The sequence below is a fragment of the Lithobates pipiens genome, unplaced genomic scaffold, assembly GCF_037356315.1.
Source record: "Lithobates pipiens isolate NorthernLeopardFrog02 unplaced genomic scaffold, aLitPip1_a1.2 Scaffold_30, whole genome shotgun sequence".
NCBI classification, from domain to species: domain Eukaryota; kingdom Metazoa; phylum Chordata; class Amphibia; order Anura; family Ranidae; genus Lithobates; species Lithobates pipiens.
In genome coordinates this window covers 169,169,950-169,197,333 of record NW_027507791.1, presented here as the reverse complement: position 1 = coordinate 169,197,333, position 27,384 = coordinate 169,169,950, and the positions used below count along the sequence as shown (strand labels likewise).

Sequence of the window (27,384 nt, the reverse complement as noted above, 5' to 3'; positions counted from 1 at the left end):
TACAGCCGAGGTGAGCTGAGACCACCCCCCCACTCGAACACAGTCGAGCCCAGCCGAGGTGAGCTGAGACAACCCCCCACTTGAGCCCAGCCGAGTGGAGACTGCCCCTGCCAGTCACTTCAATTGCGAGACTGTATTTGTGCGGCTGTTGGGATGGGAGAGGAGATGGGGGGCTTTTTTTAGTGCCCCCGCAACTACTTTTAATAAGCGAAGAACATTCAAACAGAAGGAAAGTACTATGAGAGACTTCTGCACTGTGTGCAGTCTACAGAGAATCTTGTGTAAACAGCTGAACGAATGAGTGTTTGGCTAAACAAACCTCCAGCCCAGTGGCGTAACTAGAACCTTCAGGGCCCCGATGCAAGAAACCATGAAGGGCCCCCCTGAACCCCAGCCAGGGCCCTTCCCTCCGAGTCCAGCGGTGGAACTCCAGGGCGTGGTCACAGGTATGACCTTTGTGAGCCCTGTAGTTCCACCACTGGTATCAGTAGTTTTTTTTTTTATTATTATTTTTTGAATTTTTAGGTGCCCCATTGGGGGACTGTCACTAGGCAGGATGGGGTCCCCGTCCCCAGAAGAGATGAGGTCCTTTTCCCCAGGGCAGATGAAGTTACTGCCCCCAGGTGAGAAGGGGTCCCTGTCCCCAGGGGAGGTGGGGGTCCCTGTCCCCACGTGAGAAGGGGTCCCTGTCCCCAGGGGGAGATGGAGAGGGTATGTAATGGTGTGTGGGGGATGGGGTCCTTTCACTCACCATGACCAAGCTGTAGGCCGCGCACTCATCCATGTTGACCTGGGCTCCATCCAGTGTGCTGGACGGTCGATCAGCATATCTCCCAGAAAGACCTTTCATCATCTGTGTATGACGGGGGAGGAGGGGGGGCTGGCAGACAAGCCTGCAGTGTCCTCCGGGGAGCCGGCTCTCATAGGGCTGCACTACATCTGTGTGCTTAAAGTTTGTTTACCAGGGAGAATTATGCAGTGCAGTGTGGGCCGAACTCGGGGTGGGCGGGACTCTGGCTGGGGAGAATAGACATCGGACAGAGCAGCAATGCATGGAGCAGGAGAGGGGTACTCTGAGGAGCCGGCTGAGGACACAGGTCATGCGGGGAATGCACAACTAAAGAGCAGCCATATGTAGAGGGGGCTGCATGGGCCCCCTGCATCACAGGGCCCGGTTGCGGTCGCAACTGCTGCACCCCCTATAGTTACGCCCCTGCTCCAGCCACAGAGTGAGTCAAACTTTTAGCCGTGGTATTATTACCACTGCTAAATGTGACAGTTTCCTCCTGGTGGTTAGGGAGCCGATACCCACTGATGTCCTAACAACCAGTGACTCATCCTTCCCCATCCTTGTCAGCCAGGGATCTGTGATTGACAGGTGAATGTAAACAGAGGGAATAGTAAGAAAAAAAATACAGCATGAGGTCCCCCTAAATGTTCCTACTAGTCTGGTATAATTTAAAGGGAGAGTCTCACTTAAAAAAAGTGAGCCCCCCAAATCCATACCAGAATGGGAGGGGGGTACCGTGCCGGGGGGGGGGACTCCCTAGCAAAGCACCTTGTCCATTTGTTGATGAGGCCAGGGGACTTTTCCCTACATCCCTTTGTGCAGTAGTTACGGGGGTCCATGTGTAGAGAAATGTACCCTAGAAAAAAAAAAAAACGCACCCAAATGTTTAAGTCCTTTAGTAAAAAAAAAAAAAAAAGTTCCTCCCACAATGTACATCCATCATGACATCCAGCAATGCTGGTCCATCTCAATCACGATGAACAATAGTGTCCTATTAGGTAGTTCCCTTCACTGCATGTCCTGTAGACTAAACATGAAGTAAGCTGAAACCTCTCCAAAGTAAGTGATTATGGGTCCTCCTCTATTTCTTTTTTAACTGTGTGTTTGCTTTTTAAAAAACTCTAACTGACCTTTGCAGCCATGGCGTAAAGAAAAATCTCCCCAATGGGACACAGACAGTGAAGAAAAAAAAATCTTGACGGGGTTGAACCCTAGTCTATGCAAAATGGAAAAGAAAAGTTTTGGCTTAAGGTTCAAAGCAGAAAGGCAAGTTAGGTTGTAGTCGTTTTTTAAACAGCATAGCACCCCCCGTTTTTCCATATTAGAAGGGTGCCAATTCACTGCTACAAAAGGAAGATGAGCTGCAACTTTTGTATCTCTACTGAGAACTCTGAGCCACACATTCATATCTAACAACCTGACTAACAACCTATACTTACCTATGGTAAGTATACCATAGCAGATAGACCAGCATACTATGCAAGGAAAATTGTATGTTTTTTTTTTTTTTTCTAAACTTTGGTTTACAAATATCGGGCTACTTTTTTTTAGAGTTTTGGCCATGTATTTGATCTTTTATTTAAACCTCTTGTATAAATCAATGGCATAGTAATTTTGTCAGCTGGAGACAGTGGTAACCTAAAAACTATATAAACTTTCCAAACTTATTTAATATAACACGTGCGGAGTATAAGTTGACTTACTTATTTGAAAGTGTGGCTTTCTGTTCCACCTCGTCCAAAACCTAAATAGCAAAATATAAGCTTTTTTAACATATACTTTTAGAGAAATGCAATTAATGTAATCTACAAAACAATCAACATGTGCCTAGATCTTCAGGATAGATGCACATTCAGATATTATTCCCCACCTTTCGGTCCAAACAATGCTGCATAGCAAGGTTGATTGCAGTACGGCTTGCCATCATGCTGGAGAATGGAGTAAAACAAACATAATTAAGAACACTTTTTCAGGAATGCATATTGGATATTTTAATATTCTCTTTTCCAGCTAATCAAACAGCGTCTCCTCTGTAGCTTCCTGTAACAAGCACAACTGTAGGGAGACACAGAAAGAGGATTTACTTATGTCTATTCTTCTCCCTGGGACTCTTCACAGTACACGAGGTGGTACAGCTTTGGCTTTTCTCCCCTCTTCTTCTATTCAATGGTCCAGTGGGTGGGGCTATGAGTAGCTGTAATTTAGCTCCACCTATTGGACTAGGGAATAGGAGAATGAGGAAAAGAGTTGGAGCTGCAGTATCCTGAGTACTTTGAAGAGTCCAGGGAGAAGAAGGATAAAAGTAAACAGCACAGAGGTGAGACAGACAGTCACTACTGCACCTGAACTAACCTTTGCCTCACTTAGCACTGACTTCTGAACTCTGCCTCACTTAGCTGACCTCTGCCTTACTTAGCACTGACCTCTGAACTCCTTACTTAGCTCGGAACTCTTCTTTACTTAGTACTGACCTCTAAACTCAGTGTCACTTAGATCTGACCTCTGCCTCACTTAGTACTGACCCCTAACCTATGCCTCACCTAACACTGACCTCTGAACTCTTCATCACTTAGCACTAAGCTCTGTCTCACTTAGCACTAACCTCTAAATTCTATTAAAATAGAGTAAACCGCGCTAATCAACCCTAGGTGTTAGATAGATAAACAAAAGGGGCAGTAGGCTCAGGAGAAAAAAAAAAATATATATATATATATATATATATATATATATATATATAAAATTATATATAATTAATAATTTATAGGTTGCAGCCCCCCCACAAAAAGAAAATACCCAATTGGGGTTTCTTTCAACAATAAAGACAATTTAGCAACCGGGGTAACTGGCGCTACCTATTTAACACGAACAGATGTTGATTCTCAATACTGAGGAAGATGTATTTTTAAATAAAAAGTCAAAAAATGCCAGCACGTCCAGTAAAACCGGCCTATTTCACACCTAATAGTTTTCATATATCAATTACAACTAAATAAAGATAATTACTCCTTACGGAAAGTAATAAATCCATTGGAACCCACTCATTTCAGTTTAAACCAATAAAGAACACAAAAACAGCTTCTGCCAAAATCGTATGCAGTCGCACAGATTACCTAAAAACAGATTTCATATAATAAAAAATGTGGAAACACAATCCACCACGAGATCTACTGCATAGATTATTGATCCAATTTTCCGGTAGTAGTCCAGAAAAAACAAATTAAAAAATATATAAAGTAAAATCAAACTCTGGAAAAAACACGTTAATGGCTTTCTGTCCCAGGCAAACCAAAAAAACAGTATCGAATGTAGTAATCGCTCCTAAATTCTGCCTCACCTAGCACTTACGCCTGAACTCTACCCTTGAACTGACCTCTGACCCCTAGTATTAAGTTTTGTAGAGTTCATAAGTTACTCAGAGGTAGTGACTCAGTAGTAGGCAGGGTGGACTGACAACTCATGGGGCCCCCGGGCAATAGGTGATTATGGGGCCCCCAGGCAATCAGATTATGGGGCCACACAGTAGACACAAACACACACAGACATGTTTCTATTGGCTGAGAAGGTATTGGAGAGGTGGGGCAGCTATAATCTCAGGATTTTTAGACCAAAAGGATGTCGGTAAGGGACATTTCAGAGACAGATGTAAAAAAAAACACACATTTTTACATACTCTCCCTAGTTGGGGCCCCCTAGTGGCATGGGGTCCTCTGACAATGCCCGAGTGGCCCAATGGTCAGGCCGCCCCAGGTAGTAGGTGATGCAGAGTTCTAGGGTCTGTAGCAATTAAGTTCTAGGGTCTGTAGCAATTAACAGTCAGCTTGGCTCTCAGATTAATGCAGTGCAGTTTTCCCACACCATGGGTGCAGCACAGTGTACCTGTGGTTTTTATCTAGGTTAGCTGCACTTTGTAATACACTATGTTATATATTGATATTATATCCTACAATTTTTACATACTTACTTAGTTGCATAGTAGGTAAGGCTGAAAAAAGACAATAGTCCATCCAGTACAACCTGCGTAGGTTTATATGTGTCAGTGTCTATAATAATTTCTCATATCCCTATAAGTTGAGGTTTTTTTTAAGATATACATTCAAGAGTCCTTTAAAAATAATCATACTCCCTGCAGCTCGCTGGGACTGAATAGTTTTTTTTCCCCTATGATGGGTATTTGTAGGTCGCTATGATATCCCCCCTCAAGCATCACATCTCCAGTGAGAATAAATTTAATGTTTACATTGTTAACAAATGTTAACTTTTTGAAAGCGCGCCAAAATCACGCTTTCAAATTTTGGTTTCAGAAAGCACACCAAAACTGTGAGACATGATAGAAGTTTAAGGCAAACCTCAGCTAACCCACACAAAGCCGTAGGTACACTGCACCCATGCAAAACCACACCACATCAGTGTGAAAACACCCTACTGGGCGGAGGGAGGACCAAAAGCATATTTTATGGGTACAGAAAAGATGGAAAGATTTATTTTATATTTTTATATATATTTTGGTGTGCACACCCTAAAGCCTATTGCATAATAATGTGCACATCAAAGCTCAAAGCCGTGCACACCTATGCTCACCCACCTACCTCAATACCTAAGGATTTGTACAGGGTTTGTAAAGGGCCCTATTACAGGGCCAGTAAATTGGGACAATTGGCAAGGGATCTCTAGATGACAGGTCTGATGTATTGGCTCAGTTTACCTATGAGGCCTAAAATCAACATGGAAGGATCAGGTTTTGACTATTGACTGTATTGTTCTCTAGAGTAAGCCGTTCAACTGCAGGGACAATTAGTGCTACCCCAACTACACAGTATGTTCAGAAAAATACATTTCAAATATGTATTTAGCTGACTTGTATGGGGTACGGCTTTATAACCTTTAGCTAGAATATTGAAAGGGTTTTAAAAACTGTGAAATGATAGATAGCTACTGTATGCTGTAAAACTACAATAAAATATTGAAACATTATAGTACACTATACCTCAGCATGACCACCAGGACTCAGAGTCTTTCCACATTTCTCACATTTTAGGCATGGCCTATGCCAGTCTTTATTAAGAGAAGTAACTCTTTCAGCTGTAACAAACACAAAAACAAAAAGATTTTCAGTAATGGATGAAAATATGGTCAGTGGCAATGTAAAGCTGGTCATATACACTAAGATTTCTCTTTTTCAGACCTATGGGGGCTGCGTGGGATGCACAGGTGTTCCCTGCAGACTAGTGCATGCAGCCTGTTCCAATCAATGACAGCCAGCCAGCTATGGATCTGCATGGATCTCCAAATGTATGCCTGAGTGTACATCTGTTTGGGTCTGATAAACAAACAGGATGTAGTCTGTGTTCTGATCTGTGAATTAGATCTACACAGATGTACACTCTGTACACAGATGTACTTAGAGAGCTGTTCAGCTCCATGCAGGATCATTGATTTGAATAGGCTGCCTGCGTGGGTCTGCACAGCGTGGATGAAAACAGCCCTTCACAATCACACAGATGAAAAAATACCAGAGGACCACAGCTTAGGAGTCATGATTCAATTCTTGCAAAATGGCAACTCTGGCACCACATTTTCAAAACAACAAGCACCAACCAAAATCTAGCAAGGCATTTTTTTTTAAAGAACTCCCCGTTTCTCCTTTTTAAACAAAAAATTAGGCACAGGGAGTTCTTTAAAAACATGACTGCTTCATACATTTTTTAGATTTAAAGAACAGCCACTTTTGTTGAGAAAAAAAAACAATTCACTCTTGGTGATCAATGTACATTGCATGAATTTTAACAAACTCTTGCAGAATCCTACCTGAAGAAATTTTTATCATTTTTTTCCCACAAATAGAGCTTTCTTTTGGTGGTATTTAGTTACAGCTCGGAGTTTTATTTTTTGCTAAACAAACAAAAAAAGATGCAAAAAAAAAAAAAATCATGTTTTAATAGTTTGTTATAAAATTTTGCAAACGGGTCATTTTTCTCCTTCATTGAAGTGCGCTGATTAGGCGGCACTGATGGCTGCATTGGTGGGCACTGATGGGCTGCATTGGTGGGCACTGATGGGCTGCATTGGTGGGCACTGATAGGCTGCACTGGTGGGCACTGATAGGCATAGTTAAGGCGGCACTAATAGGCACAGATAAGGCGGCACCGATGGGCACAGATAAGGCGGCACTGATGGGCAAAGATGGGCACAGATAAGATGGCATGGATGGGTGGCACGGATAAGTGGCATGGATGGGTGGCACGGATGGGCACTGATAGGTACCACTGATAGATGGGACTGATGGGCACTGATAGGTGGCACTGATAGGTGGCTCTGATAGGTGGCACTGCTGGGCACTGATGGGCGGCACTGCTGGGCACTGATGGGCGGCACTGCTGGGCACTGATGGGCGGCACTGGGTCGCAGCACCTTTGAGGCAGATTGTGGGCACTGTGGGTGGCACTGTTGGTGGCACTGCTGGATGGCACTGTGGGTGGCATTGTGGGTGGCACTGTAGGTGGCACTGTGGGCACTATGGGCACTGATGGGGGCACTGATGGGGGGCACTTACTTTTATTCAGGATGGCACGGCGGTGGGCAGGTGGGCACTGGCAGGGGGCAGGTGGTCAGCTGTATTGCTGGCCGTGATCGGGACTGATGTCCCGATCACGGCCGCCGGTGATCGGCTTTTTTTTTCTCTCCTCGCGCTGTCAGCGCGAGGAGGAATAATAGCCGATTACCGGCTCCGTTCTATCACATGATCAGCTGTCATTGGCTGACAGCTGATCACGTGATAAGGGGTCGGGATCGACCCCTTGCACGGATCGGTGATCAGGCGAGTCTCACGGACTCGCCGATCACAGAGCGCGCCGCGCGCGCCCCTCAGGGGGCGCTCAGGCCGCTCGTATCCGGGATGACGTCAATAGACGTAGTCCCGGAAATGTGGGTCCGCGCTGATGCCGTCATTTGGCAATAGCGCGGATCCCAAGTGGTTAATCAGTTGATGCACCTGCAGTGTTCTAATGAGGAAAATGCATGGTCTGCATCCCTTTAGACATAATTAACCCCGTGGGAGTATCTCACCAAAAGTGCAGAGGATGCCTCAAATAGACCTGATCTGGCGGGCATTTTACATTCTGTATTTTGTCAGTGTAGGGAAAGGATGATGTGTGGAGCAGGGACAGCCAGTCTGTAATCACTAGCTAGCTATTACTATTAGGTCCACAAAAGTCCTTTTAAGGACTGGTATAGGTGTACAGTATATAGGGTTGTAATACACGTATAATATACTTTCTTTCAAATATAGAAAGTATATTATGGCGCACTACTGTGCTGGTGAGTGCTGACCGATTCTGCAGCTGTCTTTATGTAGGGAGGAACAGTTTGGTGTTTGGAGCAGGGACAGTCTGCATATCACTAGCTACTAGGTCCACAAAGGTCCTTTTAAGGACTGGTATAGGTGTACAGAAGGAGCAGGGTTGTAATACACGTATAATATACTTTCTTTCAAATATAGAAAGCATATTATACTGCACTGCTGTGCTGCTGACCGATTCTGCAGCTGTCTTTTCTCAGTGTAGGAAGGGACAGTTTGGTGTTTGGAGCAGAGACAGTGTGCAATTCACTAGCTACAAGCTAGCTACTACTAGGTCCAAAAAGGTCCTTTTAAGGACTGGTATAGGTGTACAGTATATAGGATTGTAATACACGTATAATATACTTTCTTTCAAATATAGAAAGCATATTATAGTGCACTGCATGCGGTGCTGCTGACCGATTCTGCAGCTGTCGTTTCTCAGTGTAGGGAGGGACAGTTTGGTGTTTGGAACAGGGACAGTCTGCAATTCACTAGCTACTAGCTAGCTACTACTAGGTCCACAAAGGTCCTTTTAAGGACTGGTATAAGTGTACTATTTGGTGTTCAGTATATAGGGGTGTAATACATGTATAAAATACTTTCAAATATAGAAAACATAGTATAGTGCATTTCCACTGTGCAGCATTGTGACTGCTGAGTGGTTCAGCAGCGATACTACAAAGAGTGACAAACGCAATTAGAAAAAAGTATTATAACTGGTGTGATAGACCAGTGGCCTCCCAAAACAACAGCTTGAAGCAGGGTGTTATATACCTTCTTCCACATATACTGCACTTCTGTAGAGACTTTTGTCAAAGGGTCATTAAAAAAATGACAGGCAGAAGAAGAGGCAGGCCCTTACGCAGGGGTGGTAGGGGTAGGGCAGGAGCAACAGGCTTGAGTCAAAGTGGCAAATTGCAGAAGGTGCGTGCGATTACGTCAAAGGACGCACCAGACTTGGTTGAGTGGCTCACTCAGCCTTACTCTTCTGCACCCTCCTCATCCCCTCGATCTGCACCCTCTTCTTCACTCTCTGCTGTGTGCACCCCCAAAGACACTACCACCACCACCACCATATACCCTCCGCTTGAATCACAGAAATTATTTTCCGATCCATCACAAGACATTGTCAATGCGCAGCCACTCTTGGCATTGGATCAGGAAGAGGAGGTAGCAACAACCGCCACTCAGCAGTCTGACGACAGTACCCAGATCAGCCCAAGGAGGAGGTTGGTCCCCGGTGTTGCTGCCTACTCCGAGATCTCTAATTCTAGCGGTGGGGAAGGTGACGTCGATGACGTGTCTAGTGATGTCACGTGGGAGCCCACAAGAAAGGAAGAGGGAGGGAGTTCAGAGGGACATATGGACCAGCATATAGGGAGGAGAAGCAGCCGGAACTTACATTGCCCAGGAGGGACAAACCAGACTGCTAATGTATCAGGAGCGAGGCATCATCCATGTACGGTCACATCTAGCACTCCCAGGATGCCGACACATGTCTCCGCAGTGTGGGCTTTTTTTAACGTGTCCGCTGCTGACAATAGTGTTGCCATCTGCAGCCTTTGCAGTCAACGCATAAGTTGCAGTAAGCCTACCACTCACCTAGGGACGACCGCCTTAAGAAGGCACATGAGCTGCCATCACCGAGCCCAGTGGGAGCAACGGAACACACAAAGCCACACTCCAGGCTCTCACCGTCCAGCCTCGTCTTCTACTTCTCTTTTTCCTCTCTCCTCACAATTGTCCTCCACTCCACCTTCCATCATGCAGTCCTCACGTTTTCCTGGAAAAAGGCAGGCTTCCTTGGGCCAAATGTTCAAGCGTAAAAAAAATGATGATGCCGGATAACCCTCTTGTCCAACGGTTGATGGCTGGCTTGACAGAACTGATAGCCCACCAACTACTACCATATAAACTGGTGGACTCAGAGGCCTTTCGAAAATTTGTGGCCATTGGAACACCACAATGGAATGTCCCAGGAAGGAAGTATTTCTCACAGAAGGGCATCCCAGAGCTATATGGCCATGTTCAGCGGCAAGTCAATGTATCTCTGGCACACAGTGTCGGTGCCAAGATACATCTGACCACAGACACATGGTCTAGCAAACACGGGCAGGGAAGGTATATAACTTTTACTGCCCACTGGGTGAACCTTCTGACGGCTGTCAAGCATGTAACCTGTGGCACCCGTGTAGATTTGGTTTTACCGCCACGGATTGCATGCAGGCCTGCTTCAGGAACTCCATCCTCCTTCTCCTCCTCGGCTGACTCCTCCTTTTCCACTGCTAGCATCTCTTCCGCTGCACCGCCCAAGATCCCCAGAACCTATTCGACATGCCAGGTGAGACGTTGCCATGCTGTGCTGCGTCTGTTGTGCCTGGAAGCCAAGAGCAACACTGGCCCTGCACTCCTTTCAGCTTTGTGTTCACAGGCAGATCAGTGGCTAACACTGCTCAATTTGACAGTTGGTAAAGTGGTGTGTGACAACGGGGCCAATCTGCTTATCGCATTGAAACAGGGCAAAATTACACACGTGCCATGCATGGCACACGTCTTAAACTTGGTCGTGCAGCGATTCGTTGTCAAATACCCTGGGATCCAGGACATCTTGCGGCAGGCAAGGAAAATCTCGGCCCATTTCAGAAGATCTTACACGGCCATGGCTCGCCTTGCTGACATTCAGTGGCGAAACAATCTGCCGGTCAGACGTCTTATTTGCGATTTCCCGACACGATGGAACTCAACCTTCTATATGCTTGATAGGCTGCTCCAGCAGAAACGTGCCGTTAACGACTACCTGTACGAACTCTGCGGCAGGACAGGTTCTGGGGAGCTTGGTTTTTTTCACCACACCACTGGCTGCTCATGCGCGACGCATGCAGACTTCTGCGGCCATTTGAGGAGATCACCAAACTGGTCAGTCACAGCTATGGCGCCATCAGTGACATCATACCTTATGCCTTCTTTATGGAGCATGTATTACGTCGTGTCATTGATCAAGCCATGGAGGAGCAGGAGCAGGAAGATGAGGAAGTTGCAATGCTGGATGAATACCCGGGGGGGCTACTCTATCTGAGACAAGTCAACAACAGGAGTCAGAGGAGGATGGTGCCGGGGCGGATGAGGAGGAGCAAGAAGAGCAGGCTTTAAAGCTTTCTGGGATCCCTGTTGTTGTCCGTGGATAGGGAGAGGAGAACGAGGAGGACGACATTACCCTGGATGATGAGCAGGAGCCAGGCCACCACACCGCTTCCAGTTTAGTGCAAATGGGGGCCTTCATGCTCCAGTGTTTTAACAGGGACCCCCGTATAAAAAGCATAAAGGTCAAGGACCAGTACTGGGTGGCAACGTACTTAGACCCCCGGTACAAACACAAAATGGTGGAAATGTTACCACCATCACAGAGGGCTGTCAGAATGGAGCACTTACAGGCCTTGCTTCGAGAAATGCTGCATTCTGCTTTTGCGTGCACTGGCAGAGGAGGAATTCCCACTCCCAGAGAAAGAGTTGCGGGTACCAATCCAACCGCGCCTGCAAGAAGAGGGCAGTTTGAAGATGTGTTGGTGACTTCTGATATGAGATCATTCTTTCAGCCGACCCATCGACAGGTCTCATCCGGATCCAGCATCAGGGAACGCCTAGACCGACAGGTGTCTGACTGCATCGGGTTAAAGGCCGATGTGGACGCTCTGAGAAGTGATGAACCCCTGGACTACTGGGTGGGCAGGCTTGACCTCTGGCCAGAGCTTGCCCAACTTGCAATGGAACTGTTGGCTTGCCCCTCGTCCAGTGTCCTGTCCGAAAGGACATTCAGCACAGCAAGAGGGATCGTGACCGATAAGCGCACTCGCCTAGCTCATGACAGTGACTACCTCTTATTTATAAAAATGAATGAGGCATGGATCTTGGAGGAATTCAACACATGTGACCAGTAGACCATGTATATGCATAACTCTATCAACGATTTATTTAATCTAGCACACGGACCTTTTTTCCACCTTTGGTTCACTTCCTTGTACAAAAAAAGCACACCGTACTATATGCCGTACCCTCCTGTTTGAAGCGGTTGAGCGGTATCATATTTTGAGTCCCGCAGCGAGTTGCTGGTATCAGTGCTCTCTATCTCGGTGCTGGTGTGGTGTCGGTGCTCTCACGGTGCTGGTGTCAGTGCTCTCTGTCACGGTGCTGGTGTCAGTGTTCTCTCTCTATCTCGATGCTGGTGTGATGTAAGTGCTCTCTATCTCGGTGCTGGTGTGGTGTCAGTGCTCTCTATCTCGGTGCTGGTGTGGTGTCAGTGCTCTCTATCTCGGTGCTGGTGTGGTGTCAGTGCTCTCTATCTCGGTGCTGGTGTGGTGTCAGTGCTCTCTATCTCGGTGCTGGTGTGGTGTCAGTGCTCTCTATCTCGGTGCTGGTGTGGTGTCAGTGCTCTCTATCTCGGTGCTGGTGTCAGTGCTCTCTATCTCGGTGCTGGTGTCAGTGCTCTCTATCTCGGTGCTGGTGTCAGTGCTCTCTATCTCGGTGCTGGTGTCAGTGCTCTCTATCTCGGTGCTGGTGTCAGTGCTCAGTCTCTATCACGGTGCTGGTGTCAGTGCTCAGTCTCTATCGCGGTGCTGGTTTCAGACAGTGAGCGAGATAGCAGCGGAGAAGCCAATCAGCAGGCAGTGCCAGCACCATGGCTGAGGATCAGCACTGGACTAGCACCTACGGAGTCCGGACCACCGCAGTGGAGCCCTGCATAGGTGGGGGTAAGGGCCGGGCATAGGGAGGGGCTAAAGCACAGGTTGGCGCACTGGGACACTGGCACAGGACTGCGCTGCCCTGACTGTGGCACTGATCATCTCCTGCACCCCCTTCATAGCCTGCCCTGACATTGCCTCTCCTCCATGGCCTTCATGCGCTCCTGAATTGTCAAAATTTCACAGATAAAAAAAGAATGCTTGACGTTGTCGATCCCAGATTCACTTAATACTTTTGTTATGTCAGTGTCCATGTTGTGGGACTATGTGTGCACAGCTAGTAAGTATTTTGTGGCTGAAAATATGACCTGGAGGTTTTTAAGATTCGCCTGCCATTAAAGTCAATGGGGTCCGCCGCGAACCTTGCGGTTCACAAACTTTTGGTGGCGTTCGCGTAACGTCCCGTCGGAAGTTCGTCCATCACTAGACATGGAGACTAAACGATAACCTACTTACAGACACAGCATGTACCGCAGCAGTATCTAAGGATATAGCGGACTTTGTCCTCTCACACACTAAAGACGCTCCACCATGATTAAAGGGAAACCTTGAAATGTGTTTTACTTTATCTTTATACAGCACGGCGCTAGACTGAAGTGAACTCGCATGGAAGACATTAAACGCCTCTTTGCACTAATGGCCTCTTATTGCATAAATGCACACTTGACCCCAAGATGCTAGCTGAACAAACTAACGTGCGTCAAGACCTCCTACGCCTTTTTACGGAACGCTCGTTGACCGCCAGAAACAAAGGGAGCCACATCCAATACCCCCAAGCAAATAAATGCTGGGAAACACTTAGCCCCGGTTATACACAACAGACAACACAGACAGAATATACCCTACATTGTCACCCCATTCAACCACAAATGATATAAGAACTCGAAAATTGTCTCAGAATTCAGAGAATACTAAACTCTATAACCTACCCCCTCCCTCAACGATGAGTGATCTACCCAACTCCGACCCTCTAGACCTACAACAATATATACAAGACACTGCCCTACCTAGGATCCCCCCTCCCAATGTGGAAAGTCTCGAACAACCTATCACCTCCTCAGACTTCCTGAACACGATTAAAGGGCTCCAAAACGTCAAAAGCCCATGCCCAGACGGGAATACCCGCAAGTTCTATAAAACTTTCGCTCACCAACTGGCCCCCGATTATGGCCCGAGCATTTGAAGAGGTAGACGAGATGCACCTGTGACGGAACCGATCCCACATACTCCGATTGAGTGCTTCCGTCAGTATACTGCTTCCTAAGTCTGAATATAGATATCAGATATTCCAACCGCTAACAAGCACAAAACAAGACGACACTTGCTTAGCTGCTCAACATGGACTGATTTATTAGAAACAAAATGACAAGTATTTATAATACAGTAGAAGACTTAGCCCTTGTACACACGATCGGAGATTCCGTCGGAATGTGTCCGATCGGAGCGTTTTGTGGGATATTCCGACTGTGTGGTCTGCATCGGACTGTTTCCGTCGGAATATCCGTCGGACCAAATTTTCCAACTTGCCGGAAATATTTTCCGAAAAAATGCTCCGATCGGACATGCTCCGATCGGACATACTCCGATTATGTGTAGCCTACTCTGATGGACAAGGTGCCACACATGCTCACATTCAAATTCCGACACGGAAGCGCTCGTTCAGGTAAAACTACTGCTCGTAATCGATATAGCACATTCGTCACGCTGCAATGTTAAAAATTCTTTCATGAAGCGCATTCTCTTGTTCTGCAAGAAGGAACTTCTTTTGATGCTCATAGTCACACACACTTCTCCCGAACGTATTTCCTGACTCTTTTTTAACCATTTCGGCAATACAATTTTTGAATTCGTCACATCTACACAATTTTATATATATATATATATATATATATATATATATATATTTTTTTTTGGGCTGCATTTTTTGTTTTGTTTTCCTAAACATCTCCTTTTTTGACAGTTTGCTCATGTTTCCATTTTTTGGGGTGTGTTTTGTGTGTAAACTTACCACAACAACATTATTATATTTTTTCGATTTTCTTTTTTAATCTACAGGAGGTTGTTTTAGTGTTTGTACCTTCCCCTTTTTTTGGGAAATGTACCTGACTGCTCACAAATAAACTGGCCTTTTGGAAGGAAAACACATACGCAAGTATTTCATCAAACAAAAAAAACCTTTATTTTGATCGCAATAAAAAAAAAGAGGAAGGCAACGCTGGAGAAACTTGTTACTTTGGTGCAGCCTTTGGCCCCCAGGGCAGACATGAACAAATTAGAATAAGAAAAATTGGTGGCCTGAGGAGTACATATCTCAGGGAGAGAAGTCTGGTCCAGAAGTCCTAGAGATCAGGAAAATCAGATGCCATCTATGTCCCCAGGATGTGGTTCTTCAAGAGGCTGCATCTTCTGGCAGACCAGACTGAACCCAGACCATCACTCTCTCGTCTTCCTTAAGCACTTCCCTCCAGGCATCCTTCGAGGCTGTGGCTGGGCTCCTGTAGTTGGGGCAGGAGGAGGAGAAGGAGGGCGTTGGTCGACCTCCTGGCTGCCACTTGCCACAGCCTCCCCCCGACTGAGGTCTTCCTGTGTATGAAAATGGGACATAGTTTTAGTTTTTTGCTCATCAATCACACCATTTTTAGCTCATGACTTTTGCAAATTGAATGTTACCAAATAGAACAGACTATCATTCTGAGCCCAGCATTTTTCATTCCCGTCCCAATCATTTTTGGTCACTACTGTCTATTGAGATGTAAACCACTTTGTTAAATCACAACTTACTGATCAATAAGAACATCTAGTTAACATCATTAAATGTACCACAAGAAATATGTTCAAAAATGCAATACCTGTCTCAAGCTGGGCCCCACCACATGTTGCTGCCTGGAAGGCCCAGGTTGGACGTTGGAAGCCTTAGCTGGGGGTGAAGGATGCCTTGAAGGAAGATGGTCGAGTGGTGGCCTGGGTACCCCCTGGTCTACCAGAAAATACAGCCTCTAGAAGTAAACCATCCTGGGGTAATAAACGGCATCTGGATCTCCTGATCTCAAGGACTCCAGGTGCTTCTTTCTCTCCCTGAGATATGTAATCTTCATGGCCCCAATTTTCCTATTCACATAGGCCATGTCTGCCGTGGGGACCATGATCCACACCAAAGAAAGAAGTTTCTCCAGCGCTGCCTTCCTCTTTCTTCTGTCGAAATAAAACTGTTTGTTGATCTGCCACAGGCAGGGCATCTCCTTGTACAGTTCGAGGAATAGCCCCATAAAATTGGGGTTTTGGAATGGATCCATCTTGTCTGCAAGACACAACACAAGACAAACCCTAAAATACTAATAATGCCATGAAAAACCCTCCTAATCCTGTCCCAACATCGGCCTAGATAGAAGCAGTCTAGTCTAGTGATGCACCAAGTTAAAAATGTTACCTTTGTTTGCACGATCGTCGCGTCCGCGCCTCACTCTGTTCCCAGATCGTACGGACGACACACATGCGTGTTGCGTTTTATATACAGTGCACATGCGTGAAACTCCGCCCGTCCCTGACGTTCTTTCTAGACTATTCCCTGCCCCTTCGCTTTTGACGCAGTGGGGAGAGCACATGGCGGAGAGAACGCAGGTGCGCAATCACAGTTCCACTAATGAGGAGGAGGGTAAGGAAAGCCCGGAGCCTGAAACGTCCCGATCCAGGAAGAGAAGATTTAAAGAGGAAGTAAACCCTGATGAGTTTACTTCCTCTTTTTTTCCCTGCAAAGGTAAAGCATAATGGACTACTATGCATCGCATTAGTAGCCCATTATGTGTCACTTACCTGACACAGGAGCCAGCGAAGTCGCGCTGTCCCCTGTAGTCCGCCGCATCCATCTTGCTTGTGGCGTCTCGCAGCTCCGCCGCTGTCATTCGGCGAAGCCGCGATGACGTCACTCCCGCGCATGCGCACGGGAGTCGACAAATGCAGCAGCTCCATTTTTGGAACTGCCGCGTTCAGTGCGCCTGCGCGCCGCTGTCTACGGCGCATGCGCCATAGACAGCGGTGCCTGTCTTCAGGCAAATATCTCCTAAACCGTATAGGTTTAGGAGATATTGTTTGGACCTACAGGTAAGCCTTAATCTAGGCTTACCTGTAGGTCAAAGTGGTTTGTAAGGGTTTACAACCACTTTAAGGCCTCAAATATGTCTTTTGGAGAGATGGTGGACATATTGAACAGGACCGACTATGATGGGAAGTATGGACCTTACCCAAACCCAAATATCAGAAAGGCCAAGATCATGACTAAAGTTGTGAAGAGTCTTCATAAGAATTTTGGGGTATGCCGATCGAAGCATCAACTGAGAAAACGCTGGTCAGACCTGAAACTGAGGGAGCACGATCAGTACAGAAGGATCAAGCCTGTTCTTCAAAAAAGTAAGTAGTTGTCGTGTGTTCATATGATTATTCTTGCTTGCATACTGCTCCATGTGCTTTGATTTCATGTTGTGCAGTTTAAAATGGCCACTTTCAAGTTCATGGTTTCATTCGTTCGTAAGAAACATCGTTCTGCAGGTAAGTATTCCAGCTGAACAAAGTGTCCACAATAATGCTCTCACCTTGGAGCTCGGCCCAAAAAATCAATTGTACAACACTTCCAAGCAATGTTTCATATTCCGAATTCTGCCCTCTGTGTGCTAATTATTCTGTTTTTACATTCTCATAGGGGAGAGAAGACTCGGCAAGTATGAGGACACCAGGGACCACACCCCTCCCAAAGAAGGCCAAATACCAAAACCAGAAGCAGAGGAGCAGGAGGAGGAGGAGGAAGAGGAAGGAGAGATCGTTGAAGTATGGCAAATTGTCACCACAACAGGTGAATGCCGGAGAACACAGCTTCCGGTAAGCTCATCAATGTATATCACCATATTTTTAATACATGGTGTGTTTATTTTAATTTGTTTTGTAGGTGATGTGGAAGAAGATTCCCGTTTTACCAGTGAAAGTACCCAGATCCTGATTGGGCAGATAATGGGGTGCAATCGGGATTTGGAAAATATACAGAAAAACATCAATGATGTTAAAAATAAAATGAAGAACATCATTGATGTTTTTGGGAGAGTGTGAAACAGCCCAAACTAGCTAGGGTTTTAGTTTTGCTATTTTAAAACACAACTTTTGTATTTTTAGAAAATCCAAATTTGGAAGATGCACAGAGTGTGTAAACATGCGCTATCTCCCATCATGGGGGATCAATGTACGTGTTTTGTGGAAAGTGGCTGATATGAAGGGGTTGCAGCCCCAAAACATGTACATTGATCCCCCATGATGGGAAATAGCACATGTTGACACACTGTGTGCATCTTCCAAATTTGGATTTTCCAGGGGTGACACCCCATGTGATGAAGGCAATATCAGCCCAGTATGTACATACTCATGTCTGATATTGTCTTCACTTTTCAAAGTTGAACTTTGTAAGTTCCTGTGTTCTGTATTTTACGCTTTGATACATGCCTGTTTACACAAAAACACCAAGTAAACAAAAATTAGCTGAAAGACTGTTTTTGATACACACAATTTCTTGGTTTGTTGTAAAAACCTTTTCTAAACAAACATGTGAATGTGCCTGGATTAAAAAGTTAAATTATCATCAATGTGTGGCTTCCTTTTTCATTGCGCCAAAGATGTAATTGGAGTAACATTTTAGATTGCGGTGAGAATGGGTGTTATTTACTAAAGGAAACTCCACTTTACTTTACTTTTGCAGTGCACTTGTAGTAAAAAACACCCACAGTGATGTGTTAATTTGGACAATCATGCCATTTTCCTGCCATGGTGCTGAAAATGCGCACGATTTTGGTCAGTAATGCACTACATACATTAGTTAACAAAAACAAGGTGTGTGTGTAGCAGACCCACAACATAATAAAATTATCTGAAGAAGAGACTGTCCCCTCATCTCGCTCTGAAATTGTGTTTGCACTGTTGTTGAAAAAGAGGTTTACTTACCTTCTCCCTAGGATCCAGCGTTGTCTCCCCGCTGTACGAGCGAGCCGTGTCTCGCTCGATGCATCACATCGCCGATCTCCGTGCCCTGCGAGCGCTGCGGCGCACGGGGACGGAGATCGGCGCCAAATTCAAAAAGTGAAACAAACAGTAAACATACAGTATAATGTAATCTTACAGATTACATTGCTGTATGTAAATATTTCACATCCCCGTTGTCCCTAGTGGTCTGCCCAGTGTCCTGCATGCAGTTTTATGTAATAAAAACTGTTCTTTATGCCTGGAAACTGGAGATTGTCCATAGCAACCAAAACTGTCCCTTTACATCAAAAATGGTTTTAGACCAGCTAGAAAACAGCGATAATAAATTGGAATCACTCGCAGAATTGAGCGATAGCGATTTGTGGGGAGATCTGTCATCAAATACTGAAAAGTAATGACAGTAATGACAGTGACAATTCTGCAACTGAGCAAATTTCAGTGTTTTTGATTTGATTACATTATTGAATAATTTTTATTATTGTTATATTATTATTTGGTACAATTATTTATAATTATTTATTATATTATAATTTATGATTTCATTTTTCAAACTTTATTATACCCGGGATGTCTGCTAGACTCTGGTTTGGACAGATTTAAGTGAGTTATTCCCAAGAATTGCAGGACTACAATATAAAAACGCCAAATTTTCATGCAAAATAATGGTACCGCTTTTAGCACCTAAAATCCGAAATAATCGTACCGCCAGGGAGGTTAAGAAAATTGTGCAGAACACAGCACGCCAGCACTATGTGATTGAGTTTGTATTCCGCCATGTGAATAGGCGTTAGAAAAAGGCGGAACCGGCTGGCCAGTATACCAAAAGTGTTCTCCACCACTCTTCGGGCTCTGGACAGGCGGAAATTAAAAATCCTCTGGTCTGGGGTGAGGGTCCTCATCAGGAAAGGCCGCATCAGATGGTTCGCCAGGGCAAACGCCTCATCCGCGATGAAGACGAACGGGAGTCCTTCCTGATTTTCCTCTGGGGGTGGCAAGCCCAGACTGCCACTCTGGAGACGCCAGTAGAACTCCGTCCGTGCGAACACTCCACCATCCGACATCCGTCCATTTTCAAAAAATTTGAAAGTATTGAGGCAGGCCCTTGTACTACATGCTTTGGTGAACTCGTCCATAAATGTGAGCAACAAAAAGGTAGATATAGTGTGTATTGGGTTTGGTAAAGTCAGCAGATAGAGGATTGCTATAAGCTGAGCTAGCAGTTGGGGGGAGGGGGGTTCCTAATGAGTTTGGCACAAACAAAAAAGAAATGTCACTCTGCATGAATTGAAGCACACACATCACATTTGTAGACATTTTAGGGGGTGTTTAGGGGAAAGCAATACTATGGAGCTGACAAAAGACATTGGTAAGTGACTAGACTATAGTTTTATGGGCCAAGAAGAGCATGGTGGGGAAGTTAGTGAGGCAAATATGCCTGAGGACAAAGGGGCAGAGTATATGAATTAGAGCATTTTGCAATGATGGTAATTAGGGAATAAGGAAAGAAATGCAAGACATTAACAATCATGAAATACATAGAATGTGATGTTAAAGGATAAAACTTACCTTCATATAGTCCTTCTGCAGGACCTGAATGATGGCAGAACAGGTCTCTGGAATAATGATCCCCAGAGCCTGGGGGGAGATGCCTGTAGAGAACTTGAGGTCCTGAAGGCTTCTACCTGTCGCCAAGTAGTGCAACGTGCCGATGAGCCTCTGCTACGGAGTGATGGCTTGCTGCATGCAGGTATCCTGCCTGCTGATATAAGGGGTCAGCAAAGCCAGCAGACGGTGAAAAACGGGGTCCGTCATCCGGAGATAATTCCTGAAATCATCAGGATTATTCTCCCAGATCTCACGGAGCAAAGGCATGTGCGAGAACTGGTCACGCTGGCGCAAACCAATTCTTGGTCCACAAACGCCTCCCCTTCCTGTTCATGGACCGGGCTTGTGTCAAAGTAACAACCCCAACACGAAGCCCCTGCACAGCACAAAATCTACGACGAGTACGTAGACGAAACATGGTTTCAAAACGGTTGGCTCGTCAGAACGGACAACAGAAAGCACCGATAAACAGCAATGCCTGAAAGAACGAACTGAATAGCAGAAGCAAGCAGACAATAAGAAGTGCAAATCAAAGCGTACTATACCAAGATATAGTCCACAATGAGAAACAAATACTTACTGACTGCACGCACTGATTATCAGATAAGCAAAGACAAGCACAAACTGAAGAGCAGTAGCGATCTGAATCACAAATCTGAAAAGCACGAATCGTCTCTCATCAAACTTCTACTAACACGCGATAGACACGAGATCAGCAGAAGGAGCCCAAAGGGTTCCGGACGTGGTGCTGAACTTCCCTTTTGTAGGCCCGCCGTACACGGCTTACGTCACCACGTTCTTGGCAACCGGAAATTCCGACAACTTGGTCTGACCGTGTGTATGCAACATCACTTCCAGACCTGGTCCGGAATTAATCCATCTGAATAACTCTGACGGATTTGGTCATCGGAATCTCCGACCGTGTGTACAAGGGCTTAAACGTAACCTAATTAGCATGAGCTAATTATCTAATCATTGACCCAGACTAGTTGTCTGAGAGATAAGACTTTTCAGGGTAAGACTTTGTCTCCTAGCTCACTGATTGACTATTCAGTACACATTACCATAAACATAAACACAGGGTTAATTAGCACAAACAACAATGATTTGAATACTCTTACAAGCCAGACTAGACTCATTTACACAACAGACAGGTGGCTGGAGTTGATGACATTAGCATCTAACAGTTTGTGTCCCAACAGTGTGATTCAGTCTATTGCTAATATGGCAAATGCATATCCAGAGTCTGTGTGCCTTGGGGGGCGACATGGATCTGAATCCAAGTAACACCACCTCAGGGGTCCCCAGGCATACAGCTCACAAAGAGCACCGTTCCCCCAAATGCCAGGGCCCATAATCGCAAGGCAAGAGGCCTGCATTCTGTCCCCTCCAACAGCCTCTGTCCCGGCTAGGTCTGTCACAGCACCCCCTTTCACCACAGCTTCTCCAAGCTCAGATAGTAGTGCTGGCCAAACCTGGAAAAAACACTTGAATTGCAGCAAAAATAGACCCATATCTTTAAATGAATGTCGACCTAAAACTCTTTTCAAAAAATGATTGTGAACCACCTGACCCCTCTGCTCCCCTCCCTTGTTCACAGCTGGGAGGCAAGGGACAACACCACAAAGACACTGCATCTCATATTTTACGCACACAGCGTCAGAATATCCCCACATGCCTACTGGCATGTGATGCCGAGAAGGCCTTTGAAAGAGTCAGCCGGTCTTTTCTACAAGCATCCCTACAACAAATAGGCCTAGGCCCTAAACTAGTGACCAAAATAATGTCCTTATATACCAACCCCTCGGCAAATGGGGAGGTGTCGGAGGCCTTTGAGATCAGGAATGGTACAAGACAGGGTTGTCCACTGTCCCTATTTCTGTATGCAATCACGATCGAACACCTAGTTCAAGCGGTCCGTCATAATGACGCCATTCACGGGATCCCCAAACCCTCAGCATATTGTAAGATTTTCTTATATGCAGATGACTTACTACTTTATATCACACAACCACACACTAGTATCCCTGCCCTTATCCAGGAACTTGATCACTTTGGAGCCCACAGCAATTTTAAACTAAATATCACCAAAACAGAGGCTATAAATATTTCCCTCCCTTCGACAGTCGTTTTCACACTCCAACAGCAATTCCCTTTTCACTGGCAACACTACTCGATTAAATATTTTGGGACTGAGATCTCTCGAGACTTTCACGACATCTACTCCCTGAACTTAAGGGAGTTAAGGGAATTAAGGGGGGATATGATCAACATGTACAAATATATAAGGGGTCCATATAGTGAACTTGGTGTTGAGTTATTCACTTTACAGTCAACAAAGAGGACAAGGGGGCACTCTTTACGTCTAGAGGAAAAGAGATTTCATCTCCTAATATGGAAAGGTTTCTTCACAGTAAGAGCTGTGAAAATGTGGAATAGACTCCCTGCAGAGGTGGTTATGGCTAGCTCAGTGGATTGCTTTAAGAAAGGCCTGGATTATTTCCTAAGTGTACATAATATAACTGGGTACTAATATTTATAGGTAAAGTTGATCCGGGGAAAATCTGATTGTCTCTCGGGGGCTCAGGAAGGAATTTTTTCCCCTGCTTTAGCAAATTGGATCATGCGCTGCTGGGGTTTTTTGCCTTCCTCTGGATCAACTGTGGGTATAGATTTGTACTATGTAACTTCAGCCCCTTAATGACTAAAATTAGACCCTCTCTGGAATCATGGTACCACCTTAAACATAGTTTGGCCGCATGAATGCTCTCAAGATGGACACTCTCCCCAAATTACAAGTTCATCTGGCAACACCACCCCTCTAGACTTAAACATAAAATGCTGTGTGCCCCCAGGCTCCGGGAGGCATCGGTCTCCCAGACTTTCAGTTATATCATGCCTCCGCCATAATATCAACACTTCTTGAATGGTTTCTTGCCCCTTGACTCATTGAGCAAGATATGGCTTGAATAGACCTTTTATGGGGATATAACGCGAAACGCAATACAAACCACCTATGCTCTGTCCACAGACCCTAGTCCACTATCCCCCATATTTGATAACCTGGCGCTCCCAGCCTACAACACTCAGGGATACTGTGGCTCCTATGCAAGAAAACAGTGGCCCAACTCACAACAATTTGACCACCCCACCATAGGCTGATTTCGAAAGCAACACAAAACCCACAATCCCCCACCTCAACTGACTGGTTATCCATGCTGTCTCTGTCACAACTTAGCAAAACTCTACATCTCTCTGGACAGATCCACAGACCACTCACAGCTTTCGAGGATATGTGTAGTCTCTCTCTAATTTACAAAGAAATACAGTCCCACATCTACAATACACTCCCTAACTTAACGCAACGGTGGTCCAGGGACCTAGACATATAAATATCCCCGGAACAATGGCACACCTCATTCACACTCACAACTAAATCATCTATCTCCGGGTTTACAGAAGAGAAGAACTACAAAGTTCTATCTTAGTTGTACAGGGATCCAGTCACAGTGCACAAAATGTATCCCAATATTCCGGACGTTTGCTGGCACTGTCACAGAGGAAAAGGCTCCTACCTCCATGTGTGGTGGGAATGCAACCAAGTTGGACCTTTGTGGAACCAGGTTTTTGATATATATAATGATATATATAATGTCTCTCTCGCTCCCTCCCCTAAGGTGGCCCTCCTATCCATCCTACCAGGTCCAATTAACTCCCATAAAAAGTGCCTTCTCAGATTCTTTCTATTCGTGTCAGAGAATCACCAGACTTCAACGTCGGCACTTCCCCGTGCGCCTGCGGGGAAGAGCTGCACAACGACACATGCATATGCGTCGTACGACACAATGTCGTACACGCATGTGCAAGCCTATGCACACGGCTATGGGCCTTACCTGATTGGCCTGACAGTCCTATAAAAGGCATCAATGTGCTCTGTGTCTTTGCTGGTTTGTCTCCTCAGCTCACCTGTGTTCCTGTTTCCTGTTCCTGTTGACCACTTCCTGTTGTGACCCGGCTTGTTTGAAGACCACTCTGCTTCTCTCCTGATCTGACCCCTGGCTTGTTTAAACGGACTTTCTGCACTTAGCCTTGCTGGCTCATGGACTGATACCTGTGATTGACCCTCGGCCTGCCTCTGGAATATCCTTTATCTCACGGACTGATACCTGTGCTTGACCCTCGGCCTGCCTCTGGAATATCCTTTATCTCACGGACTGATACCTGTGCTTGACCCTCGGCCTGCCTCTGGAATATCCTTTGTCTCACGGACTGTACCTGTGTTTGACCCTCGGCCTTCACTCCAGGTGTTGGAACCCCTGGCAGGCGTTTACCTCTACCAGTTCCAAGATCTTCTGCACGGGCATCTCTTCCTTCAGTAGACCTGCTGCATTCCAGTCACCTGCTGGTAACCCATGCCTCTCTGTGCCCTGTACCCACTGTTCCATCCTCAGGGGTATTGTGCACCCAGCTGCAAGGGGAGCCGCTCTCACCACTTCGGCTTTGGTGAGTACCTGACAGTACAAACCAGCCATGTCAGAAGCCGACAGGGCTGGCTCACCTTTGGAGGCTCTCTGCCAGCAGGTTGCAGCCCTCACCCAGGCCGTACAGCGACTCCAAGATGGCTACTTCCAGATTGAGGGTCGCCTTCAGCACTTGGCAGTCGCTCCCAGTCTACCAGATTCTTCATCGTCCACAGCCAGCAGCCCTTCTGCTTCGCAAGCCCAAGGCGATGCTACACCTGCGGTAGTCATGACCTTTCCGGAACCCAGGGTCCCTACTCCTGAGCGTTTTTTGGGCAGCCGGAAGAAGTTTAGGTCATTTAAAAACGCATGCCTCCTGTATTTGGCTTTGCAGCCCAGGACCTTCCATTCTGAGTCGGTAAAGGTGGGTTTCATCATTTACCTGCTATCCGATGAGCCACAGTCCTGGGCCCATAACCTCCTAGAACAGAAGAGCCCCCTTCTTGATTCAGTAGAGACTTTTTTTGAAGCTATGTCACAACTATATGACGATCCCCAGTGCACCGCTACGGCTGAAGCCATCCTGCATTCCCAAACCCAGGGAAAGAGACCAGTAGAGGATTACATTGTGGAATTTCAGAAATGGTCTGGGGACACTAACTGGAATGAGGCTGCCCTTAAGTATCAGTTCCGTCTGGGCCTGTCTGAGACCTTAAAAGATGAACTAGCCCGAGTAGACACCCCTACATCCCTGGAAGATCTGGTCCAGTTGGCTACCAAACTTGATCGACGTCTACGGGAGCGTCGCTCCGAACGCCTCCAGTCACCTAGACCCATGTGGATGCTACCCCGGGTACCCCCGGTACCCGCACCTGTTCCACCTCCCACCTCCTCTACTGATGGCGAACCCATGCAGCTGGGCTTGGTCCGGGCTCCACTCACCCCTGATGAGAGTCTCCGTCGGCGTCAAGCCAACCTTTGTCTATATTGTGGTGAAGCGGGCCATTTCCTACGCAGCTGCCCTGTGAGACCCAGTAAGTACCAACCTCGTGTTGCTGTGAATTCCCAGATTGCGGTTTCCACCCGGTCTCACCTTGTCCTCCCGGTTTCATTACAGGTGGCAGAAGAGGAGGTTTGGCTGGGAGCCATCATTGACTCCGGGGCCTGCAGTTGCTTTATGGACATAACCCTAGCTCGGAGCCTGCACGTTCCTCTCTGCTCTAAAAAACAATACCTTCAGATTCATCTGGCCGATGGCTCCCTACCCTGCTCCGGTCCTGTGACCCAGGAAACAGTACCAATCTTGACATCCACAGACTCTGGTCACTTCGAATTTCTTCGCTTTGACGTTATCCACTCTCCTATGTTCCCAATCATTCTGGGTTTCCCTTGGTTACAAGGCCACGACCCACAGATCAACTGGAACAAGAAAGAAGTACTCTTTTCATCTGCCTACTGTTCACAGCACTGTCACCTGCCGACCTCCCACAAGTCCACCTCCTGCCTAACCATACAGACCATTCCTGATAACCTGCAACATGTCCCTTCAGCCTATCATAATTTTTTGGACATCTTTGACAAGAAGAAGGCTGATACTCTGCCACCCCATCGGCCCTATGATTGCCCGATAGACTTGCTACCCGGTTCCGAAATTCCATTTGGTCGGATCTTTCCATTATCAGAGACTGAACTAGAAGCCCTATGCTCTTACATAGATGAAAATCTGGAAAAGGGATTCATCCGACCATCCTCTTCTCCAGCTGGTGCAGGCATCTTTTTTTGTCGAAAAAAAGGACGGTTCTCTCAGGCCTTGCGTGGACTACAGGGAACTTAATAAAATTACCATTAAGAACAGGTACCCGCTTCCACTCATCCCTGAACTTTTTCAACGCCTAAGAACTGCCAAGATATTTACTAAACTAGATCTTCGGGGAGCATATAACTTAGTCCTAATCCGTGATGGGGATGAGTGGAAGACGGCTTTCAGGTCTAGATTCGGGCATTTTGAATATCTAGTGATGCCCTTCGGGCTCTGCAATGCCCCGGCCACATTCCAGCATCTGGTCAACGATATATTCCGTGAGTATCTAGACAACTTCGTGATAGTATATCTTGACGATATTCTGATTTTTTCCAATTCCTTAGAACTGCACCGTACTCACGTCAGGAAGGTCCTCCTTGTCCTCAGAGAACATGGGCTCTACCGAAAGGGAGAAAAGTGTGAATTTGAGAGAGACACCATCCAGTTCCTTGGATTTATCATCTCCACAGGAGGAATCTCAATGGATCCAAAGAAGATCAAAGCCATTCAAGAATGGCCGGCACCTTCATACAAAAGGTCTGTACAGCGATTCGTTGGCTTTGACAATTTTTATCGCAGGTTCATCCAGGGCTTCTCCACGATTATTTCCCCCATCACCCAACTAACCCGCCAGCAGGTCA

The 27,384-nt window shown here is 46.2% G+C and overlaps 1 protein-coding gene across 2 annotated transcripts in view; it reads right to left on the bottom strand.

Annotated features, from left to right (window-relative positions):
- The window catches only part of LOC143943349 (cysteine-rich protein 1), a 67,454-nt gene that overhangs the window by 7,181 nt on the left and 32,889 nt on the right, over positions 1 to 27,384 (bottom strand). For both annotated transcript variants that reach the window (XM_077465066.1, XM_077465067.1), the window contains exons 2-4: positions 5,775 to 5,869; positions 2,661 to 2,718; positions 2,494 to 2,534 (exon numbers count right to left, since the gene is read on the bottom strand). In XM_077465066.1, coding sequence (XP_077321192.1) covers positions 2,494 to 2,534; positions 2,661 to 2,718; positions 5,775 to 5,869 — 194 coding nt within the window. The remainder of the gene's footprint in view (positions 1 to 2,493; positions 2,535 to 2,660; positions 2,719 to 5,774; positions 5,870 to 27,384) is intronic.